This window comes from Bufo gargarizans, chromosome 3 (genome assembly GCF_014858855.1).
Source record: "Bufo gargarizans isolate SCDJY-AF-19 chromosome 3, ASM1485885v1, whole genome shotgun sequence".
NCBI lineage: Eukaryota > Metazoa > Chordata > Amphibia > Anura > Bufonidae > Bufo > Bufo gargarizans.
In genome coordinates, this window is record NC_058082.1 from 622,414,305 (window position 1) to 622,436,359 (window position 22,055).

Genomic DNA, 22,055 nt, shown 5'->3' on the forward strand with positions numbered 1-22,055 from the left:
CAGAGGCACCCTTGCGGGCTGTCATGGCCGCAGGACCCTGCCAGCTCCCTAAGGAAGGCAGGGCCTGGGCTGGGGAGAAGAGTGGAAAATCTCCCCACAAGCCTGGAACTCCTCCTGGGGAGCAGATGTTAGGAAACTCCCCAGAGAGGCCTGTGCTGTGGAGGTTCAGAGAGCTCAGCAGACACACCTCCTCACTCCGTGGCTGCTGGCACCAGACTTGCCCTCCAATAGATCCTCGTTAAAGGATTTAAAGTGTACTCATTCCAATTACAGGGCCTCGAAAGAGTCCTGTATTGTTATTTTTCGTCACTACCTCCCCGAGTCGGGAGTGGGTAATTTGCGCGCCTGCTGCCTTCCTTGGATGTGGTAGCCATTTCTCAGGCTCCCTCTCCGGAATCGAACCCTGATTCCCCGTTACCCGTGGTCACCATGGTAGGCGCAGAAAGTACCATCGAAAGTTGATAGGGCAGACATCCGAATGGATCGTCGCCGTCACGGGGACGTGCGATCGGCCCGAGGTTATCTAGAGTCACCAAAGCGGCCGGGGAGAGCGGCGGCGGGCGGGAATCAGGGAAGCCGAGACCACCCCCGCCCGCGGGCCCCGCCGCGCCCGGGCCCCCGGATTGGTTTTGGTCTGATAAATGCACGCATCCCTGGGGGTCAGCGCTCGTCGGCATGTATTAGCTCTAGAATTACCACAGTTATCCAAGTAACGGTTGGAGCGATCAAAGGAACCATAACTGATTTAATGAGCCATTCGCAGTTTCACTGTACCGGCCGTGCGTACTTACACGTGCATGGCTTAATCTTTGAGACAAGCATATGCTACTGGCAGGATCAACCAGGTAGGCGACGGAGCGAGGAGGGGGCTTCCGGAGAAGCCGCCCCCCGTGGAGAGGGGAGGAGGAGGCGGAAGGAAAGACCCGGAGAGTCCGACCAAATGCCCCTGAAGGGCGCGCGCACGCGAGACCAAGCGCGGCCCTCTTCCTCCCCCTTCCTAGCCGCTGACAGCAGAGGAGCAGACGAGGGCGGTGGGGGTGAGAGGGAAGGAGGTGGCGGAGGAGGAGAAGAAGCCCCCAGGGCCGAGGCCCGGGGACGGGTCGCCTGCCTCTCGGGCTCCTTGTCTACCCGCTTCAACCCTGTGGTCTCTCTTCTCTGGCAAACGCAGGGGCTATGCGGCGCGGATGATCCCACGCCCCGGCGGCCGGCCCCCGCGGGCAAGGTCGCTCGGAAGGCGCGGGTTCACCCCGCCGTGGGGTCGCCAACGAGTGGATCGCGCGGCCGCAACCAGCCGGCCGGCGATGGGGAGCCCGACGACAGCAGAGGAGGCGCCCGGCCGCCGCGCGGGGGGACGCCGCGGAGAAGGAACGACCCGGGTTACTGGGGAGAGGCAGCGGGGAAACTGCACCCCACCGATCCCTTAGGCCCGAAGCGAATCGGGTGACTGGGGAGCGGCAGAAGGCGTGCGACCCACGCGTCCCTTAGGCCCAGGAGGTCCTCCCGCGGAGAGACCGCGCGACTTCAGACGCCTTTTTTTCTGGAAGTACGGGCGTACGGGCGTCGACCGCAGAGAAGCAGCGCAGCCGCCGCGCGGAGGGCGCCGCGGGAACGGAACGACCGGCCCGGGTGACTGGGGAACGGCTACCGGCAGGCACCCCACGCATCCCTTAGGCCCGAAGTAAATCGGGTCGCTGGGGAGCGGCGGAGGGCGTTCCACCGGCGTGTCCCTTAGGCCCAGGAGGCTGTCCTCCCGTGGTGAGACCGCACGACTTCAAACGCATTTTCCCTGCCCGTCAGGGTGTCGACCGCAGAGAAAGACGTGCCTCCGCCGCACAGGGAACGCCGCGGGGACGGAAGCCGACCCGGGTTACTGGGGAGAGGCAGCGGGGAAACTGCACCCCACCGATCCCTTAGGCCCGAAGCGAATCGGGTGACTGGGGAGCGGCAGAAGGCGTGCGACCCACGCGTCCCTTAGGCCCGGGAGGCCCTCCCGTGGGGGCGAGACCGCACGGTTTCAAACACATTTTTTCTGCCCGTTCGGGTTGTTAGGAGTATCGACCGCGGAGAAGATGTGCCACGGCGCAGGGCACACCGCAGGGATGGAACGACTCGGGTTACTGGGGAGAGGCAGAGGGCAGACACCCCACGCATCCCTTAGGCCCGAAGCGAATCGGGTGGCTGGGGAGCGGCGGAGGGCGTACGACCCACGCGTCCCTTAGGCCCGGGAGGTCCTCCCGCGGCGAGACCGCGCGACTTCAGACACCTGTTTTTCTGCCCGTTCGGAGCGAGCTCGACAGGACAGCCAGAGGGGTTCCCCCCCGAGCACCCACCGCCGGCAGCCGGAGCTGGGGGCGACGGGGTCGAACGGGTGAGGGGACCGCCACGAGAGCTGCGAAAACGCAGCGTCGGACCCGGGCTAGAAGGGAGAGAGGACACGCTCGCCGTATGCCGGCACGGACTCCAAAGTCCGGCCGAGCGAGGGTCCCTACCCGCCGGGTCGCGACATGCCAAATCGATCGAGGGTGGAGGAGGCAGAAGGGAGGAGTGCGGAACTCCTACCCAGGCCCCTGGAACTGCCGGTCGGCTAAAAAAAAAATCCGGATTCGTTCTCATAGCTGGTCCTCTCGCTCAAACCGACAGATTCTACCTTCTCTGCCGGCGGGAGGAGCGAGGAACTCCTGCCCAGGCCCCTGAACTGCTCGGTGGGACGCTTCCACCCAGTTCGCTCCCCGGGGCCTCTCTACCTTCTTCCGGGAGGTGTTGGAAAGGGGGCCCCCCTCCCGTGCAACGCCACCCCTGTGACCCAGGGGTGGTGCGCCAGCATGCCCAGGCTCTGGAACTGCTGGTCGGATAAAAAATTCAGATTCGTTCTCATAGCGGTCCTCTCGCTCAAACCGGCAGATTCTACCTTCTCTGCCGGCGGGAGGAGCGAGGAACTCCTGCCCAGGCCCCTGAACTGCTCGGTGGGATGCTTCCACCCAGTTCGCTCCCCGGGGCCTCTCTACCTTCTTCCGGGAGGTGTTGGAAAGGGGGCCCCCCTCCCGTGCGACGCCACCCCTGTAACCCAGGGGTGGTGCGCCAGCATGCCCAGGCTCTGGAACTGCTGGTCGGATAAAAAATTCAGATCCGTTCTCATAGCGGTCCTCTCGCTCAAACCGGCAGATTTTACCTTCTCTGCCGGCGGGAGGAGCGAGGAACTCCTGCCCAGGCCCCTGAACTGCTCGGTGGGATGCTACCACCCAGTTCGCTCCCCGGGGCCTCTCTACCTTCTTCCGGGAGGTGTTGGAAAGGGGGCCCCCCTCCCGTGCGACGCCACCCCTGTGACCCAGGGGTGGTGCGCCGGCATGCCCAGGCTCTGGAACTGCTGGTCGGATAAAAATTTCAGATTCGTTCTCATAGCGGTCCTCTCGCTCAAACCGGCAGATTCTACCTTCTCTGCCGGCGGGAGGAGCGAGGAACTCCTGCCCAGGCCCCTGAACTGCTCGGTGGGACGCCTCCACCCAGTTCGCTCCCCGGGGCCTCTCTACCTTCTTCCGGGAGGTGTTGGAAAGGGGGCCCCCCTCCCGTGCAACGCCACCCCTGTGACCCAGGGGTGGTGCGCCGGCATGCCCAGCCTCTGGAACTGCTGGTCGGATAAAAAATCCAGATTCGTTCTCATAGCGGTTCTCTTTCTCAAAACCGCACCGCTCGCGGAGGTTTTGCCGGGGGCAAGGCCGGGCCGCCTTACCCGATCACGCTTCCGTGACCCCGGGGGGGCTGCTGGCGGGACAACCCCACCGAGTTCTCTCTCCTCGGTCGCACGCTTCCGAGGCGCAAGTCCCTTGCCCAGGGGTGGCGAAAGGCCGGGGCGGTGGTGGACTCCCGCCCCAGCCCCTGGAACTGCTGGCGGGATGCGCCCCTCCGCTCCGTCCCCTTGTCATGGTACCCTCTCTCTCTCAAAAAAATGACAAAGTCCACACTTCTCTGAGCCAGCGGGAGGAGTGGGCGACTCCTACCCAGGCCCCTGGAACTGCTGGTGGGATGTGACCACCCAGTTCTCCCCTGGAGGCTAGGAAGCCGAGACTTGCATGGGATTGTAGAGGGGGACTTGTGCTCCAAGAGGAGACCTCCAGCTAGTCTGGCCAACCTTGCCTCCGGTAATGGCAGGGGGTGAAATTCAGAAATTCTTACCCGCCTATAGCGCTCCTTTCCTGGGTAGAAATTTCCAAAATTCCCCCTGCCGTTGAATTCCCCACCTCAGAGAGCCCCCCCGCAGGGTCTCTGAAGTTCTGGAACTGATGGTGGGACGCAAACACCCTGCCCACCCCCCAGGGTCTCTCTACCTTCTTCCGGGAGGTGTTGGAAAGGGGGCCCCCCTCCCGTGCAACGCCACCCCTGTGACCCAGGGGTGGTGCGCCGGCATGCCCAGCCTCTGGAACTGCTGGTCGGGTAAAAAATCCAGATTCGTTCTCATAGCGGTTCTCTTTCTCAAAACTGCACCTCTTGTGGAAGTATTGCCCGGGACAAAGTCAGACTGCCTTACCCGATTTCGCTTCCATAAGCTCGGACACATTTTGTGCAAAGTCCCCCTCCTACGTGGAAGTACCACACGGTGACTTCCCTTGGAGCTAGGAGTCCAAGACTTGCGGGGCTAGTAGTGGGGGACTTGTGCTTCAAGAGGAGACCTCCAGCTAGTCTCTGCCACCTTCACTTCCATCAATGGCATAGGGGCAAAGTCTGACTTTTTTACCCGAAAACACTTCCATAAGCTCGGGTACATTTGGTGCAAAGTACCCCTCATCCGTGGAGGTTCAAACCGGGGGACCAGACGCTTAAGTCATGGAACCGATGGTGGGACACAAACACCCTGCCCACCCCGCAGGGTCTCTCTACCTTCTTCCGGGAGGTGTTGGAAAGGGGGCCCCCCTCCCGTGCAACGCCACCCCTGTGACCCAGGGGTGGTGCGCCGGCATGCCCAGCCTCTGGAACTGCTGGTCGGATAAAAAATCCAGATTCGTTCTCATAGCGGTTCTCTTTCTCAAACTGCACCTCTTGTGGAAGTTTTGCCGGGGACTAAGCCAGACTGCCTTACCCGATTTCGCTTCCATAAGCTCGGACACATTTTGGGCAAAGTCCCCCTCCTACATGGAAGTACCACACTGTGACTTCCCTTGGAGCTAGGAGGCCAAGACTTGCAGGGCTAGTAGTGGGGGACTTGTGCTTCAAGAGGAGACCTCCAGCTAGTCTGTGCCACCTTCACTTCCATCAATGGCATAGGGGCAAAGTCAGACTTTTTTACCCGAAAACACTTCCATAAGCTCGGGTACATTTGGTGCAAAGTACCCCTCTTCCGTGGAGGTTCAAACCGGGGGACCAGACGCTTAAGTCATGGAACTGATGGTGGGATGCAAACACCCTGCCCACCCCTCAGGGTCTCTCTACCTTCTTCCGGGAGGTGTTGGAAAGGGGCCCCCCCTCCCGTGCAACGCCACCCCTGTGACCCAGGGGTGGTGCGCCGGCATGCCCAGCCTCTGGAACTGCTGGTCGGATAAAAAATCCAGATTCGTTCTCATAGCGGTTCTCTTTCTCAAACTGCACCACTCGTGGAAGTATTGCCGGGGACAAAGCCAGACTGCCTTACCCGATTTCGCTTCCATAAGCTCGGACACATTTTGGGCAAAGTCCCCCTCCTACTTGGAAGTACCACACTGCGACTTCCCTTGGAGCTAGGAGGCCAAGACTTGCAGGGCTAGTAGTGGGGGACTTGTGCTTCAAGAGGAGACCTCCAGCTAGTCTCTGCCACCTTCCCTTCCATCAATGGCAGAGGGGCAAAGTCTGACTTTTTTACCCGAAAACACTTCCATAAGCTCGGGTACATTTTGTGCAAAGTACCCCTCTGCTGTGGAAGTTGAGACCGGGGGACCAGATGCTGAAGTTCTGGAACTGATGGTGGGACACAAACACCCTGCCCACCCCGCAGGGTCTCTCTACCTTCTTCCGGGAGGTGTTGGAAAGGGGGCCCCCCTCCCGTGCAACGCCACCCCTGTGACCCAGGGGTGGTGCGCCGGCATGCCCAGCCTCTGGAACTGCTGGTCGGATAAAAAATCCAGATTCGTTCTCATAGCGGTTCTCTTTCTCAAACTGCACCTCTCGTGGAAGTATTGCCGGGGACTAAGCCAGACTGCCTTACCCGATTTCGCTTCCATAAGCTCGGACACATTTTGGGCAAAGTCCCCCTCCTACATGGAAGTACCACACGGTGACTTCCCTTGGAGCTAGGAGGCCAAGACTTGCAGGGCTAGTAGTGGGGGACTTGTGCTTCAAGAGGAGACCTCCAGCTAGTCTGTGCCACCTTCACTTCCATCAATGGCAGAGGGGCAAAGTCTGACTTTTTTACCCGAAAACACTTCCATAGGCTCGGACACGTTTGGTGCAAAGTACACCTCCTCTATGGAGGTTCAGCCCAGCGGCTTCCCTTTGAGCTAGGAAGCTCAGACTTGCACAGCTAGTAGAGGGGGACTTGTGCTTCAAAAGGAGACCTCCAGCTAGTCTCTACCAACTTCACTTCCATCAATGGAAGAGGGGCAAAGTCAGACTTTTTTACCCGAAAACACTTCCAGAAGCTCGGACGCGTTTGGTGCAAAGTACACCTCCGCTATGGAAGTTCAGCCCAGCGGCTTCCCTTGGAGCTAGGAAGCCCAGACTTGCACGGCCAGTAGAGGGGGACTTGTGCTTCAAGGGGGAGACCTCCAGCTAGTCTCTACCACCTCCACTTCCATCAATGGCAGAGGGGCAAATTCTGACTTTTTTACCCGAAAACACTTCCAGAAGCTCGGACACGTTTGGTGCAAAGTACACCTCCTCTATGGAGGTTCAGCCCAGCGGCTTCCCTTGGAGCTAGGAAGCCCAGACTTGCACAGCCAGTAGAGGGGGACTTGTGCTTCAAGAGGAGACCTTCAGCTAGTCTCTACCACCTTCACTTCCATCAATGGCAGAGGGGCAAAGTCTGACTTTTTTACCCGAAAACACTTCCAGAAGCTCGGACACGTTTGGTGCAAAGTACACCTCCTCTATGGAGGTTCAGCCCAGCGGCTTCCCTTGGAGCTAGGAAGCCCAGACTTGCAGGGCTAGTAGAGGGGGACTTGTGCTTCAAGGGGGAGACCTCCAGCTAGTCTCTACCACCTTCACTTCCATCAATGGAAGAGGGGCAAATTCTGACTTTTCTACCCGAAAACACTTCCAGAAGCTCGGACACGTTTGGTGCAAAGTACACCTCCGCTATGGAGGTTCAGCCCAGCGGCTTCCCTTGGAGCTAGGAAGCCCAGACTTGCACAGCCAGTAGAGGGGGACTTGTGCTTCAAGGGGGAGACCTCCAGCTAGTCTCTACCACCTTCACTTCCATCATTGGCAGAGGGGCAAATTCTGACTTTTCTACCCGAAAACACTTCCAGAAGCTCGGACACGTTTGGTGCAAAGTACACCTCCTCTATGGAGGTTCAGCCCAGCGGCTTCCCTTGGAGCTAGGAAGCCCAGACTTGCACAGCCAGTAGAGGGGGACTTGTGCTTCAAGGGGGAGACCTCCAGCTAGTCTCTACCACCTTCACTTCCATCATTGGCAGAGGGGCAAATTCTGACTTTTCTACCCGAAAACACTTCCAGAAGCTCGGACACGTTTGGTGCAAAGTACACCTCCTCTATGGAGGTTCAGCCCAGCGGCTTCCCTTGGAGCTAGGAAGCCCAGACTTGCACGGCCAGTAGAGGGGGACTTGTGCTTCAAGAGGAGACCTCCAGCTAGTCTCTACCACCTTCACTTCCATCAATGGAAGAGGGGCAAAGTCTGACTTTTTTACCCGAAAACACTTCCAGAAGCTCGGACACGTTTGGTGCAAATTACACCTCCTCTATGGAGGTTCAGCCCAGCGGCTTCCCTTGGAGCTAGGAAGCCCAGACTTGCAGGGCTAGTAGAGGGGGACTTGTGCTTCAAGAGGAGACCTCCAGCTAGTCTCTACCACCTTCACTTCCATCAATGGAAGAGGGGCAAATTCTGACTTTTCTACCCGAAAACACTTCCATAAGCTCGGACACGTTTGGTGCAAAGTACACCTCCTCTATGGAGGTTCAGCCCAGCGGCTTCCCTTGGAGCTAGGAAGCCCAGACTTGCACAGCCAGTAGAGGGGGACTTGTGCTTCAAGAGGAGACCTCAGCTAGTCTCTACCACCTTCACTTCCATCAATGGCAGAGGGGCAAAGTCTGACTTTTTTACCCGAAAACACTTCCAGAAGCTCGGACACGTTTGGTGCAATGTACACCTCCGCTATGGAGGTTCAGCCCAGCGGCTTCCCTTGGAGCTAGGAAGCCCAGACTTGCAGGGCTAGTAGAGGGGGACTTGTGCTTCAAGGGGGAGACCTCCAGCTAGTCTCTACCACCTTCACTTCCATCATTGGCAGAGGGGCAAATTCTGACTTTTTTACCCGAAAACACTTCCAGAAGCTCGGACACGTTTGGTGCAAAGTACACCTCCTCTATGGAGGTTCAGCCCAGCGGCTTCCCTTGGAGCTAGGAAGCCCAGACTTGCACAGCCAGTAGAGGGGGACTTGTGCTTCAAGGGGGAGACCTCCAGCTAGTCTCTACCACCTTCACTTCCATCAATGGCAGAGGGGCAAATTCTGACTTTTTTTACCCGAAAACACTTCCAGAAGCTCGGACACGTTTGGTGCAAAGTACACCTCCTCTATGGAGGTTCAGCCCAGCGGCTTCCCTTGGAGCTAGGAAGCCCAGACTTGCACAGCCAGTAGAGGGGGACTTGTGCTTCAAGAGGAGACCTCCAGCTAGTCTCTACCACCTTCCACTTCCATCAATGGAAGAGGGGCAAATTCTGACTTTTTTACCCGAAAACACTTCCAGAAGCTCGGACACGTTTGGTGCAAAGTACACCTCCTCTATGGAGGTTCAGCCCAGCGGCTTCCCTTGGAGCTAGGAAGCCCAGACTTGCACGGCCAGTAGAGGGGGACTTGTGCTTCAAGGGGGAGACCTCCAGCTAGTCTCTACCACCTTCACTTCCATCATTGGCAGAGGGGCAAATTCTGACTTTTTTACCCGAAAACACTTCCAGAAGCTCGGACACGTTTGGTGCAAAGTACACCTCCTCTATGGAGGTTCAGCCCAGCGGCTTCCCTTGGAGCTAGGAAGCCCAGACTTGCACAGCCAGTAGAGGGGGACTTGTGCTTCAAGGGGGAGACCTCCAGCTAGTCTCTACCACCTTCACTTCCATCAATGGAAGAGGGGCAAATTCTGACTTTTTTACCCGAAAACACTTCCAGAGGCTCGGACACGTTTGGTGCAAAGTACACCTCCTCTATGGAGGTTCAGCCCAGCGGCTTCCCTTGGAGCTAGGAAGCCCAGACTTGCACAGCCAGTAGAGGGGGACTTGTGCTTCAAGAGGAGACCTCCAGCTAGTCTCTACCACCTCCACTTCCATCAATGGAAGAAGGGCAAATTCTGACTTTTTTACCCGAAAACACTTCCAGAAGCTCGGACACGTTTGGTGCAAAGTACACCTCCTCTATGGAGGTTCAGCCCAGCGGCTTCCCTTGGAGCTAGGAAGCCCAGACTTGCACGGCCAGTAGAGGGGGACTTGTGCTTCAAGGGGGAGACCTCCAGCTAGTCTCTACCACCTTCACTTCCATCATTGGCAGAGGGGCAAATTCTGACTTTTCTACCCGAAAACACTTCCAGAAGCTCGGACACGTTTGGTGCAAAGTACACCTCCTCTATGGAGGTTCAGCCCAGCGGCTTCCCTTGAAGCTAGGAAGCCCAGACTTGCACAGCCAGTAGAGGGGGACTTGTGCTTCAAGGGGGAGACCTCCAGCTAGTCTCTACCACCTTCACTTCCATCAATGGAAGAGGGGCAAATTCTGACTTTTTTACCCGAAAACACTTCCAGAGGCTCGGACACGTTTGGTGCAAAGTACACCTCCGCTATGGAGGTTCAGCCCAGCGGCTTCCCTTGGAGCTAGGAAGCCCAGACTTGCACAGCCAGTAGAGGGGGACTTGTGCTTCAAGAGGAGACCTCCAGCTAGTCTCTACCACCTTCCACTTCCATCAATGGAAGAGGGGCAAATTCTGACTTTTTTACCCGAAAACACTTCCAGAAGCTCGGACACGTTTGGTGCAAAGTACACCTCCTCTATGGAGGTTCAGCCCAGCAGCTTCCCTTGGAGCTAGGAAGCCCAGACTTGCACGGCCAGTAGAGGGGGACTTGTGCTTCAAGGGGGAGACCTCCAGCTAGTCTCTACCACCTTCACTTCCATCATTGGCAGAGGGGCAAATTCTGACTTTTCTACCCGAAAACACTTCCAGAAGCTCGGACACGTTTGGTGCAAAGTACACCTCCTCTATGGAGGTTCAGCCCAGCGGCTTCCCTTGGAGCTAGGAAGCCCAGACTTGCACAGCCAGTAGAGGGGGACTTGTGCTTCAAGAGGAGACCTCCAGCTAGTCTCTACCACCTCCACTTCCATCAATGGAAGAGGGCAAATTCTGACTTTTTTACCCGAAAACACTTCCAGAAGCTCGGACACGTTTGGTGCAAAGTACACCTCTCTATGGAGGTTCAGCCCAGCGGCTTCCCTTGGAGCTAGGAAGCCCAGACTTGCACGGCCAGTAGAGGGGGACTTGTGCTTCAAGGGGGAGACCTCCAGCTAGTCTCTACCACCTTCACTTCCATCATTGGCAGAGGGGCAAATTCTGACTTTTCTACCCGAAAACACTTCCAGAAGCTCGGACACGTTTGGTGCAAAGTACACCTCCTCTATGGAGGTTCAGCCCAGCGGCTTCCCTTGGAGCTAGGAAGCCCAGACTTGCACAGCCAGTAGAGGGGGACTTGTGCTTCAAGGGGGAGACCTCCAGCTAGTCTCTACCACCTTCACTTCCATCAATGGAAGAGGGGCAAATTCTGACTTTTCTACCCGAAAACACTTCCAGAGGCTCGGACACGTTTGGTGCAAAGTACACCTCCGCTATGGAGGTTCAGCCCAGCGGCTTCCCTTGGAGCTAGGAAGCCCAGACTTGCACAGCCAGTAGAGGGGGACTTGTGCTTCAAGAGGAGACCTCCAGCTAGTCTCTACCACCTCCACTTCCATCAATGGAAGAGGGGCAAATTCTGACTTTTTTACCCGAAAACACTTCCAGAAGCTCGGACACGTTTGGTGCAAAGTACACCTCCTCTATGGAGGTTCAGCCCAGCGGCTTCCCTTGGAGCTAGGAAGCCCAGACTTGCACGGCCAGTAGAGGGGGACTTGTGCTTCAAGAGGAGACCTCCAGCTAGTCTCTACCACCTTCACTTCCATCAATGGAAGAGGGGCAAATTCTGACTTTTTTACCCGAAAACACTTCCAGAGGCTCGGACACGTTTGGTGCAAAGTACACCTCCGCTATGGAGGTTCAGCCCAGCGGCTTCCCTTGGAGCTAGGAAGCCCAGACTTGCACAGCCAGTAGAGGGGGACTTGTGCTTCAAGAGGAGACCTCCAGCTAGTCTCTACCAACTTCACTTCCATCAATGGAAGAGGGGCAAAGTCTGACTTTTTTACCCGAAAACACTTCCAGAAGCTCGGACGCGTTTGGTGCAAAGTACACCTCCGCTATGGAAGTTCAGCCCAGCGGCTTCCCTTGGAGCTAGGAAGCCCAGACTTGCACGGCCAGTAGAGGGGGACTTGTGCTTCAAGAGGAGACCTCCAGCTAGTCTCTACCACCTCCACTTCCATCAATGGAAGAGGGGCAAATTCTGACTTTTTTACCCGAAAACACTTCCAGAAGCTCGGACACGTTTGGTGCAATGTACACCTCCTCTATGGAGGTTCAGCCCAGCGGCTTCCCTTGGAGCTAGGAAGCTCAGACTTGCACAGCTAGTAGAGGGGGACTTGTGCTTCAAAAGGAGACCTCCAGCTAGTCTCTACCACCTTCACTTCCATCAATGGAAGAGGGGCAAAGTCTGACTTTTTTACCCGAAAACACTTCCAGAAGCTCGGACGCGTTTGGTGCAAAGTACACCTCCGCTATGGAAGTTCAGCCCAGCGGCTTCCCTTGGAGCTAGGAAGCCCAGACTTGCACAGCCAGTAGAGGGGGACTTGTGCTTCAAGGGGGAGACCTCCAGCTAGTCTCTACCACCTTCACTTCCATCATTGGCAGAGGGGCAAAGTCTGACTTTTTTACCCGAAAACACTTCCAGAAGCTCGGACACGTTTGGTGCAAAGTACACCTCCTCTATGGAGGTTCAGCCCAGCGGCTTCCCTTGGAGCTAGGAAGCCCAGACTTGCACAGCTTGTAGAGGGGGACTTGTGCTTCAAGAGGAGACCTCCAGCTAGTCTCTACCACCTTCACTTCCATCAATGGAAGAGGGGCAAAGTCTGACTTTTTTACCCGAAAACACTTCCAGAGGCTCGGACACGTTTGGTGCAAAGTACACCTCCGCTATGGAGGTTCAGCCCAGCGGCTTCCCTTGGAGCTAGGAAGCCCAGACTTGCACAGCCAGTAGAGGGGGACTTGTGCTTCAAGGGGGAGACCTCCAGCTAGTCTCTACCACCTTCCAGGGGCGAGCATTAACCCTTTCATGACCAAGGGTCATTGATGCCCCAGTGTCCAGGTCAAAATTTACAAATCTGACATGCGTCACTTTATGTGGTAATAGCTTTGGAACACTTTTACTTATCCACGCCATTCTGAGATTGTTTTCTCGTGACACATTGTACTTCATGATAGTCATATATTGAGTCAATATATTTCACCTTTATTTATGAAAAAATCCAAAATGTACCAAAAATTTAGAAAAATTCACAATTTTCCAAATTTCAATTTCTCTGCTTCCAAAACAGAAAGTGATACCTAATAAAATATTTATTACTTAACATTCCCCATATGTCTACTTTATGCTGGCATCATTTTGGAAATGTAATTTTATTTTTTTAGGACGTTAGAAGGCTTAGAAGTTTAGAAGCAATTCTTGCAATTTTTAAGAAAATATCCAAAACGCACTTTTTAAGAACCAGTTCAGATCTGAAGTCACTTTGTGGGGCCTACATAGTGGAAACCCCCATAAATGACCCCATTGTAGAAACTACACCCCTCAAGTTACTCAAAACTGATTTTACAAACTTTGTTAACCCTTTAGGCGTTCCACAAGAATTAAAGGAAAATGGAGATAAAATTTCTAAATTTCACTTTTTTGGCAGATTTTCCATTTTATAATTTTTTTTTCTTTAACACATTGAGAGTTAACAGCCAAAGAAAACTCAATATTTATTACCCTGATTCCGCGGTTTACATAAACACCCCACATGTGGTCGTAAACTGCTGTACGGGCACACGGCAGGGCGCAGAAGGAAAGGAATGCCATACGGTTTTTGGAAGGCAGATTGTGCTGGATTGGTTTTCTGAACGCCATGTTTTTTATTTTTCTGCCGATCGTCTTGTGCAGGGGCTCGTTTTTTGCAGAAAGAGTTGAGGTTTTTATTGGTACCAATTTTGGGTACATAGGATTCTTTGATCATTCATTATTACACTTTATGGGGCAAGGTGACCCAAAAATTGTCTGTTTTGGAACAGTTTTCATTAATTTATTTTTACAGCGTTCATCTGAGGAGTTAGGTCATGTGATTGTTTTATAGAGAAGATCGTTACGGACGTGGCAATACCTAATATGTATACTTTTTCTTATTTATTTAAGTTTTACACAATAATAGCATTTCTGAAACCAAAAAAATGATGTTTTAGTGTCTCTATAGTCTGAGAGCCAAAACGTTTTAATTTTTTGGGCGATTGTCTTAAATAGGGTATCATTTTTTGCGGGACAAGGTGATGGTTTGATTGGTACTATTTTGGGGGTCATAAGCCTTTTTGATCGCTCGCTGTTGCACTTTTTGTGATGTAAGGTGAAAAAAATAGCTTTTTTGGCACTGTTTTTTTTATTTTATTTTTATGGTGTTTATCGGACGGGGTCTATCATGTGATATATTTATAGAGGCGGTCGTTACGGACGCGCTGACACCTAATATGTGTATTTTATTTTATTTTTTTTAAAGGAAAAGGCAATTTCTTTTTTCAATTTACATTTTATTATTTATTTATTTATTTTACTTTTATTATTTTCACTTTTTTTTATCAGTTCCCTCTTGGATCTTCAAGATCCAGTGGGGCTGATAGTTGTACTATACTTTGCAATGCTCTTGCATTCCAAAGTATAATACTTACAGATGTCCTGTAGGTGGCAGCACTGGACACCTTTCCATGGCAACAGGACGCTTTTGCAAAGCGTCCAGTTGCCATGGCAACCATCGGGTGCTGCAATCACAGCGCTGCAGCCCCGATGGTGGAGAGAGGGAGCTCCCTCCCTCTGTTAACCTCATGGATGCCGCAACCGCGGCATCTATGGGGTTACAGGAGAGTGTCAGCATAGAGCTGACACTCTCTGCTGATGGCGGCGGCTCAGTAATGGAGCCGCCGCCATCGCACACAGCAGGGAGATCGGGGGGGGCAGCGCTGGAAAGGTGGGGTGGGGGGGATCGGGGAGGCTACAAAATGACTGCATGGGTGGGGGGGGGGGGATCGCCGAGGCTACTAAATGACTGCATGGGGCGGGGAGGGGGCGGACCAAATCACGGCAGCTAGTAGGAGAATGAGCTGCAGGCGGCACAAGGGGGGGCACAGCCACAGATCGGGGCACAGATCGGCGGGAGGGGGGTTTATTACCCGAGGTCACATTACCTGATTTCATGCTCTGATCTGCAGAGCGCAGATCAGAGCATGAAACCGGCATTTTAACACTGCCGCGATCCGATTGGTTAGTCTGCACAGACTAACCAATCGGATCGATTGCCGGCAAGGGGCCACTCTGATTGGTCCCTTGCCGGCATTACTGCACTGTATGCTGTCCGTGACAGCATACAGGGCAGGGGCAGAAGCTTTAATCCAAGCGCTTTGCAGCGCTTGGATTAAAGAGCTGCCAGAACGTTTATATACGTGGTAGCTGCACGGGGTATGTGCAGCTATCACGTATATATACAGATTGCGGTCGTGAAAGGGTTAAAGATAAATGCAGTAAAACCTGAAAATGGAGATAAAAGCGGCAGGTGTTCACACACAAAGCAGCTGATGAGCCGGCTGCATTTTCTTACTTTTACAATAAAGTTGTATTGTCGCCTGCACACAAGTACATTACTCTCCATCTATCACCCGTAGTAGGAGAAGTCTAATTGTTTACAGATCCACTACATCAACTTTCCAAGATGGTAGCTGTATGCCGACATGGAAAAATGATATATCCCTCCCAAACAATGGATATGAGCATTGCCTGCAGTGTGCTATTAACACATGACACATACAGATGACATCTTCCCTCAGCCAATGCTTCAGGCAAATGATATAGCGCATATATTTGCCTGGCACAGAATCCATTTCCAGGGTACTTTATCTCAAAGCAATAACAGGTTTGTAATGAAGCATGCATTTTTTAAAGAATCTTGATGACATAAAACACAGATAACAAGTCATGGTACATCTCTGAGGGCCCTGGTGTTAGTAAAGCATCTTCTAATGGGCTTTCATGTACAGTTCCACCACCTACCAGACACTGCAACTCAGCCTGACTTTCATCAAGATAGGGCCAACTTGGCTTTGACCCCATTCATCCTGGGATACTTGGAAAAACCCTTTCATTCTCATCTATTCTATTGTACTTTGGTCTTTGCTGATGTCCGTGTGGACATTCCTGTGACCACTGCTTACTCTGCCTTCCTGGCATGAGTGGAGAGTTTGGAGCATACATGGAGAAATGGGAGCCCCATAGCACTCATCCAGAGGAAAAAATGAAGGCCCTAAGTCCATGTGCAAATACTGTAACTAAGCCTCAACGTACCATATGCCCTAACTACCTCTGCATCCCATATAGCTATGGCCCTACACACAACAGATAAAAGAGTTGACTTGATTAGCAAAAAATGTTTGTCATTAGACTCATTACCTTTTATCACCCCAGAAATCATTCCCCAATATCCAGAATATTTTTTTGATAGGAAGCCATTTTTTAGGTTCTCACTTCAGTTATTTGATCAGTCAAAACCTGTATTGAAGCCTACACAGAAATAAGGTACAATGGGAAGATCTGCTCTTGTTCTGTGTTTTTGACCACCACATAGTTTTGGCTCAAAATAACTGATGGTAGTAACTGACCAAATAACTGAAATGTGAACTCAGCCTCAGTATGTTTTTTGACTGTCTGAGGTAACCGGAGAACAGAGAGTAATTCCATGCAAACACAGGGAGAAGATACAGACTCCATGCAGATGCTCAGTAGCTGGGTGATGCAGGTGCTTGATGAGCAGTTACATGCCCACAGAAAGGATAGAAAGTCCTCCAGATAAGTGAATAAAAAAAGAAGTTTTAAATTTGTAGGATAATCAATTTAAGGCATCAATGTTAAAGACATACTTGCCAACTCTCCAAGAATGCCTAGGTGACTCTGGGGGAAAAGGAGAGACCCCTCTTCTTCCCCTCCCCCAACTCTGCAAAGAGTTGGGAGATTTTCTAGGCACAACATAAAGTACTGCCTCTCCAAGCAACCCACCATGTACTATAAATGTATTCGGCACAAGAATGCTGCATCATCAAATGAATCTCCAGCACCAAAAGTGAATTGGGGTGGAAGAATGTCATTTAAAGGGGGTCGGGCAATGCACAGAATGCTTTACCCCAAGCCAAATTTTGGCAAGTATGGTTACCTTACTACAGCTTTGATACTTGAACATTGACTCTCCATGATGCATTGGTTGATTTCCTACACCAATTTTGATAATGTGGGGCTTGTGGAAGGGGGTGAGAATGAAATTAAAGGGGTTGGCCAACATTTTGTTTTTTTTGGCACCCCCTCCTCCTCCGACTGGCAGATATGCAAATGAAAGTACAGGGAGTGCAGAATTATTAGGCAAATGAGTATTTTGACCACATCATCCTCTTTATGCATGTTGTCTTACTCCAAGCTGTATAGGCTCGAAAGCCTACTACCAATTAAGCATATTAGGTGATGTGCATCTCTGTAATGAGAAGGGGTGTGGTCTAATGACATCAACACCCTATATCAGGTGTGCATAATTATTAGGCAACTTCCTTTCCTTTGGCAAAATGGGTCAAAAGAAGGACTTGACAGGCTCAGAAAAGTCAAAAATAGTGAGATATCTTGCAGAGGGATGCAGCACTCTTAAAATTGCAAAGCTTCTGAAGCGTGATCATCGAACAATCAAGCGTTTCATTCAAAATAGTCAACAGGGTCGCAAGAAGCGTGTGGAAAAACCAAGGCGCAAAATAACTGCCCATGAACTGAGAAAAGTCAAGCGTGCAGCTGCCAAGATGCCACTTGCCACCAGTTTGGCCATATTTCAGAGCTGCAACATCACTGGAGTGCCCAAAAGCACAAGGTGTGCAATACTCAGAGACATGGCCAAGGTAAGAAAGGCTGAAAGACGACCACCACTGAACAAGACACACAAGCTGAAACGTCAAGACTGGGCCAAGAAATATCTCAAGACTGATTTTTCTAAGATTTTATGGACTGATGAAATGAGAGTGAGTCTTGATAAGCCAGATGGATGGGCCCGTGGCTGGATTGGTAAAGGGCAGAGAGCTCCAGTCCGACTCAGACGCCAGCAAGGTGGAGGTGGAGTACTGGTTTGGGCTGGTATCATCAAAGATGAGCTTGTGGGGCCTTTTTGGGTTGAGGATGGAGTCAAGCTCAACTCCCAGTCCTACTGCCAGTTTCTGGAAGACACCTTCTTCAAGCAGTGGTACAGGAAGAAGTCTGCATCCTTCAAGAAAAACATGATTTTCATGCAGGACAATGCTCCATCACACGCGTCCAAGTACTCCACAGCGTGGCTGGCAAGAAAGGGTATAAAAGAAGAAAAACTAATGACATGGCCTCCTTGTTCACCTGATCTGAACCCCATTGAGAACCTGTGGTCCATCATCAAATGTGAGATTTACAAGGAGGGAAAACAGTACACCTCTCTGAACAGTGTCTGGGAGGCTGTGGTTGCTGCTGCACGCAATGTTGATGGTGAACAGATCAAAACACTGACAGAATCCATGGATGGCAGGCTTTTGAGTGTCCTTGCAAAGAAAGGTGGCTATATTAGTCACTGATTTGTTTTTGTTTTGTTTTTGAATGTCAGAAATGTATATTTGTGAATGTTGAGATGTTATATTGGTTTCACTGGTAAAAATAAATAATTGAAATGGGTATATATTTGTTTTTTGTTAAGTTGCCTAATAATTATGCGCAGTAATAGTCACCTGCACACACAGATATCCCCCTAAAATAGCTAAAACTAAAAACAAACTAAAAACTACTTCCAAAAATATTCAGCTTTGATATTAATGAGTTTTTTGGGTTCATTGAGAACATGGTTGTTGCTCAAAAATACAACTTGCCTAATAATTCTGCATTCCCTATATACTTACCTGATCCCCTCCATTGGATCCTGGCTACGCGGCCATGGCTGCCTCACTCAAGTCCCTCAGCTTTCAATATCTGCTTTGATACTGCTGCAACCAATTGCTGGCTGCAGCTGTGACCTAGCCCCCTTGTTTCACATGACCAATTGACATGATGAAAGGAGAGCAGGCCAGTGATTGGCTGTAGTTGTGTTAAAGAGGATATTGACAGTGCAGGACCCCAGTGAGGCAACCGACGTGCAAAGAAGCCAGGATCATCCACAGTTTAGTCGAGATGGGGGGGATTTGAAAAAAAAAATAAATAAAGGTGGCTAACTCCTTTAAAGTTGGTTTCTCCTGTCTGCCCAGGGGCCTCTTAGCAGCCACATTTGCTGCCTTCATTACATATACTTCCTTTTCTTCACCTCCTATTATCAGTTTATTATTGGTATCAGCCATGCCACTGAAGGACTGAATTCCATTCATGACATTATGTTAGAAAATTGTTCAAAACACAGTTCCATAAATAACACTCTAAATTTCTAAACCCTCCAATATGAATATATTAACTCTTTAAGGACATATGACGTAGCTGAACGTCATGGATCCAATCTCTAAACATGGCGCCCGCTCGCACGTGCGGCGGGCTGATCGCATACATCTTACCTTTCAGATGCCATGGTCAAATGTGACCACGGCATCTGCGCAGACCGAAACCGGAAGTCGCGCGCTTCTGGTCCTGGTAACAGCTTTCCCTGGCTGCGATCAGGAAACCTGTTACCTTGCGCTAATTGACCAATTAGATGTATATATCAATACAGGCTAGGTAGCAGGTTTATATTGATATAGTGCAAATGAAGTCTTCAATGATGGCTATTTAGCCATCATCGAATACTATGGGCAATCGAATGATTGCCAGTTATTGTCACCCAAGGTGACTTAAAAAAAAGTTTTAAAAAAGATTTTACAAATATAAAAAAAATACAAAAATAAAAGTTCAAATCACCCCCCTTTCCTTAAAAAAAGAAATAAAAATATTTAACCAATAAAAAAATAAACATCATGGGCATCGCCGCGTGCAAAATTGCCCATACTATTAAAATATAACAATATTAATGTCATACAGCAAATGGTGTAGCGGAAAAAAAAAATTAAAACAGCCAATTTGCCATTTTTTGTCACTTCAACTACCCAATCATTTTTTTATAAAAAGTGATCAAAAAGTCACACACACTTAAAATTGGTATCACTGAAAAGAACAGATCGTCCCTCAAAAAATGAGCCCTCACACAGCCCCGTACACATAGCTACAAAAAAAGTTATAGGGGTCAGAATATGGTTATGGAAAAAAAAAAATCCTCAAAGGTTTGAATTTTTTTTCAGTATTAAAACGCAAGAAAAATTATACAAGTGTGATATCGTTGGAACCGTACTGACCTGGAGAATGAAGATAATGGGTTAATTTTACCATATAGTGTACAGTGTAAAAAAAATAAAAAATTTCCTGCTCCCTACTACATGGTATGCAACCGTAAATGGTGCCATTAGAAAGTACAACTTGTCCCACAAAAAATAAGCCATCATAAGGCTATGTGAATGGAAAAATAAAAAAGTTAGGACTATGGGAAGGCGGGGAGTGAAAAACAAAAAAGCAAAAAAATGGAAAATCCCTGGGTCCTTGAAGGGGTTAATGACATATGGCACGTGGCAGAATAACCCCAAGTCTCTTTATTGATGTCCAGTTAGTAAATACCTATTGTCCAAACCTCAATTTTTTGCTGCAGGCTATTTGATTTACAAAAGCAGCTCGGACATTGATAGGTGTTGAGGAGAGAATATAATTAGATTTTTAGAATGCCCTAAGGTTTAAAGGAAATTTACCATTCTATACAGGCTTCCTCTGGCAACCAGTAAAAATGACACATCCCGAAGACCGAAAATCATAGTGTACAAACTGGAGAGGCAGGCTATATTATTCTTCATCCGTCACTTCATCCAGGCAAAACTGTGCTGCCCTGGCTTCTGTTATAGCCTGCTTCCTGAAAACTATATATACAGAGTGATGCACAGGTCCAAATTTAGTCTGGTTTCAACCACAACTCCATTTAATATTTTAAATATCTATTTGCTTTGGGTCTGACATCTTGGGCATCTTCAATACCAAGAACAAGGGATTTCCAGTCCACCATTCTTAACAAAGAGAAAGCTACAAATGAACAATCATTCTCCATTATTGTCAATGAGAGATAGGTAGGACCCCCACTAATCAGACATGTATTATGTTTTTTTAAGATCACTACTCTTTAAAAAAAGAAAAAAGAAAAAGTGATGCTGTATTGCTAGGATATTGGTGGGAGTCTGGGTTCCCCACTGATCCTGAGCTCCATGCTCTTGGTTTTTTGCACAGCAGCTGTGTACGTTAGTATGGTAAAGGAAAGCATGTTTATTCCAGTGCTGCCTCCCATTAAAGGGGTTTTCCATAAAAAAATATTCTACATTTTTCAAACCTGGATTTGAGTACTTTTGTAAATTTATGTAATAAAAAAATTACTGGAAATACTATGAGTATTTCCATAAAATATGTAGCGCCCCCTGCTGCTTGGTTTTTTCTTATTTTTTTGTCCACCCCAGTAACTTCACTAAGATGATTACACATGCTCAGCTTCATCCTTCAACTGCCACGTTAAAGATCTACTGTTAGAGGGAGAGAGCTGCAGCAGAAGGACATGCTCCCTGAGTTGCAATAAGGAGAGAACTGCAGAAGAAAGGACACCCCCTCAGCTGTGAAAAGGAGAGTGCTGCGACAGAAGGACACACACCCTCAGCGAACGCACCTGATATTTTCTGAAATAACATAGCAGTGAATGGAGAGCAAGTCGCATAAGTGCGGCCACCTCTACTTTCACTGCTGTGGGAATTTGGTAAATAGCTGATCTAGCGCTTGGCTATTTTGGGAAAACCCATAGCAGTGAATGGAGTAGAGGCCGTGCATGACCACTTCTCTCCTCTAATTTAAGGAGCCTCGTTCTGGACATAGGTGCAGGTCAATATACCACACATGATGAGATGGGAAAACCCCTTTCATACAAATGCAAAAGTCTTTCCTTTTTGGTTGACGACATCTTAAGAACTCAAGGGTAATATAAATAATGCTCCCCCTCCATTCCTTGGTGCCAAAACTTAGCATAAAAAAAATACACCTCACTCTTGTTTCCTGCTGCTGTCTATGATGCAGATTTATCTGTGGCGCCATGTCCCAGCACAGGATGTCCCGATGACATCAACAATCCTGTGCCAGGCCTCGGATGATGACGTGATTACACAAGACACGGAACAGGAGGTCACGTTGACATCTTCTCAACCTCTTGCGCTGTTCTACTACCTCATAAGCACATATTTACCCTCATCTACCCATCATCCCAGCCCTAAACCCAACCACTCTACATTTGTGATCATATTGAATAAAACAAACAGTGTCAACACTAAAGGCTGCCATACACATTAGACTATTGTCGGCCAAACTCACCATGTTTGAATGGACTGACCGACAATCTAATGTGGAAGGGGAGCTCTCAACTTTTCCCCAACAGATGATCAGGTGC

The 22,055-nt window shown here is 50.4% G+C and overlaps 1 protein-coding gene across 1 annotated transcript; it reads left to right on the top strand.

Annotated features, from left to right (window-relative positions):
* The first annotated feature begins 415 nt into the window (after positions 1-415).
* On the top strand, positions 416-2,524 carry LOC122930876. Its single transcript, XM_044284558.1, has 2 exons — positions 416-1,485; positions 1,976-2,524. Exon 1 carries the CDS (start codon positions 479-481, stop codon positions 1,442-1,444), a length of 966 nt encoding a protein of 321 aa, XP_044140493.1. The 5' UTR covers positions 416-478; the 3' UTR covers positions 1,445-1,485; positions 1,976-2,524.
* Positions 2,525-22,055: the final 19,531 nt, after the last annotated feature.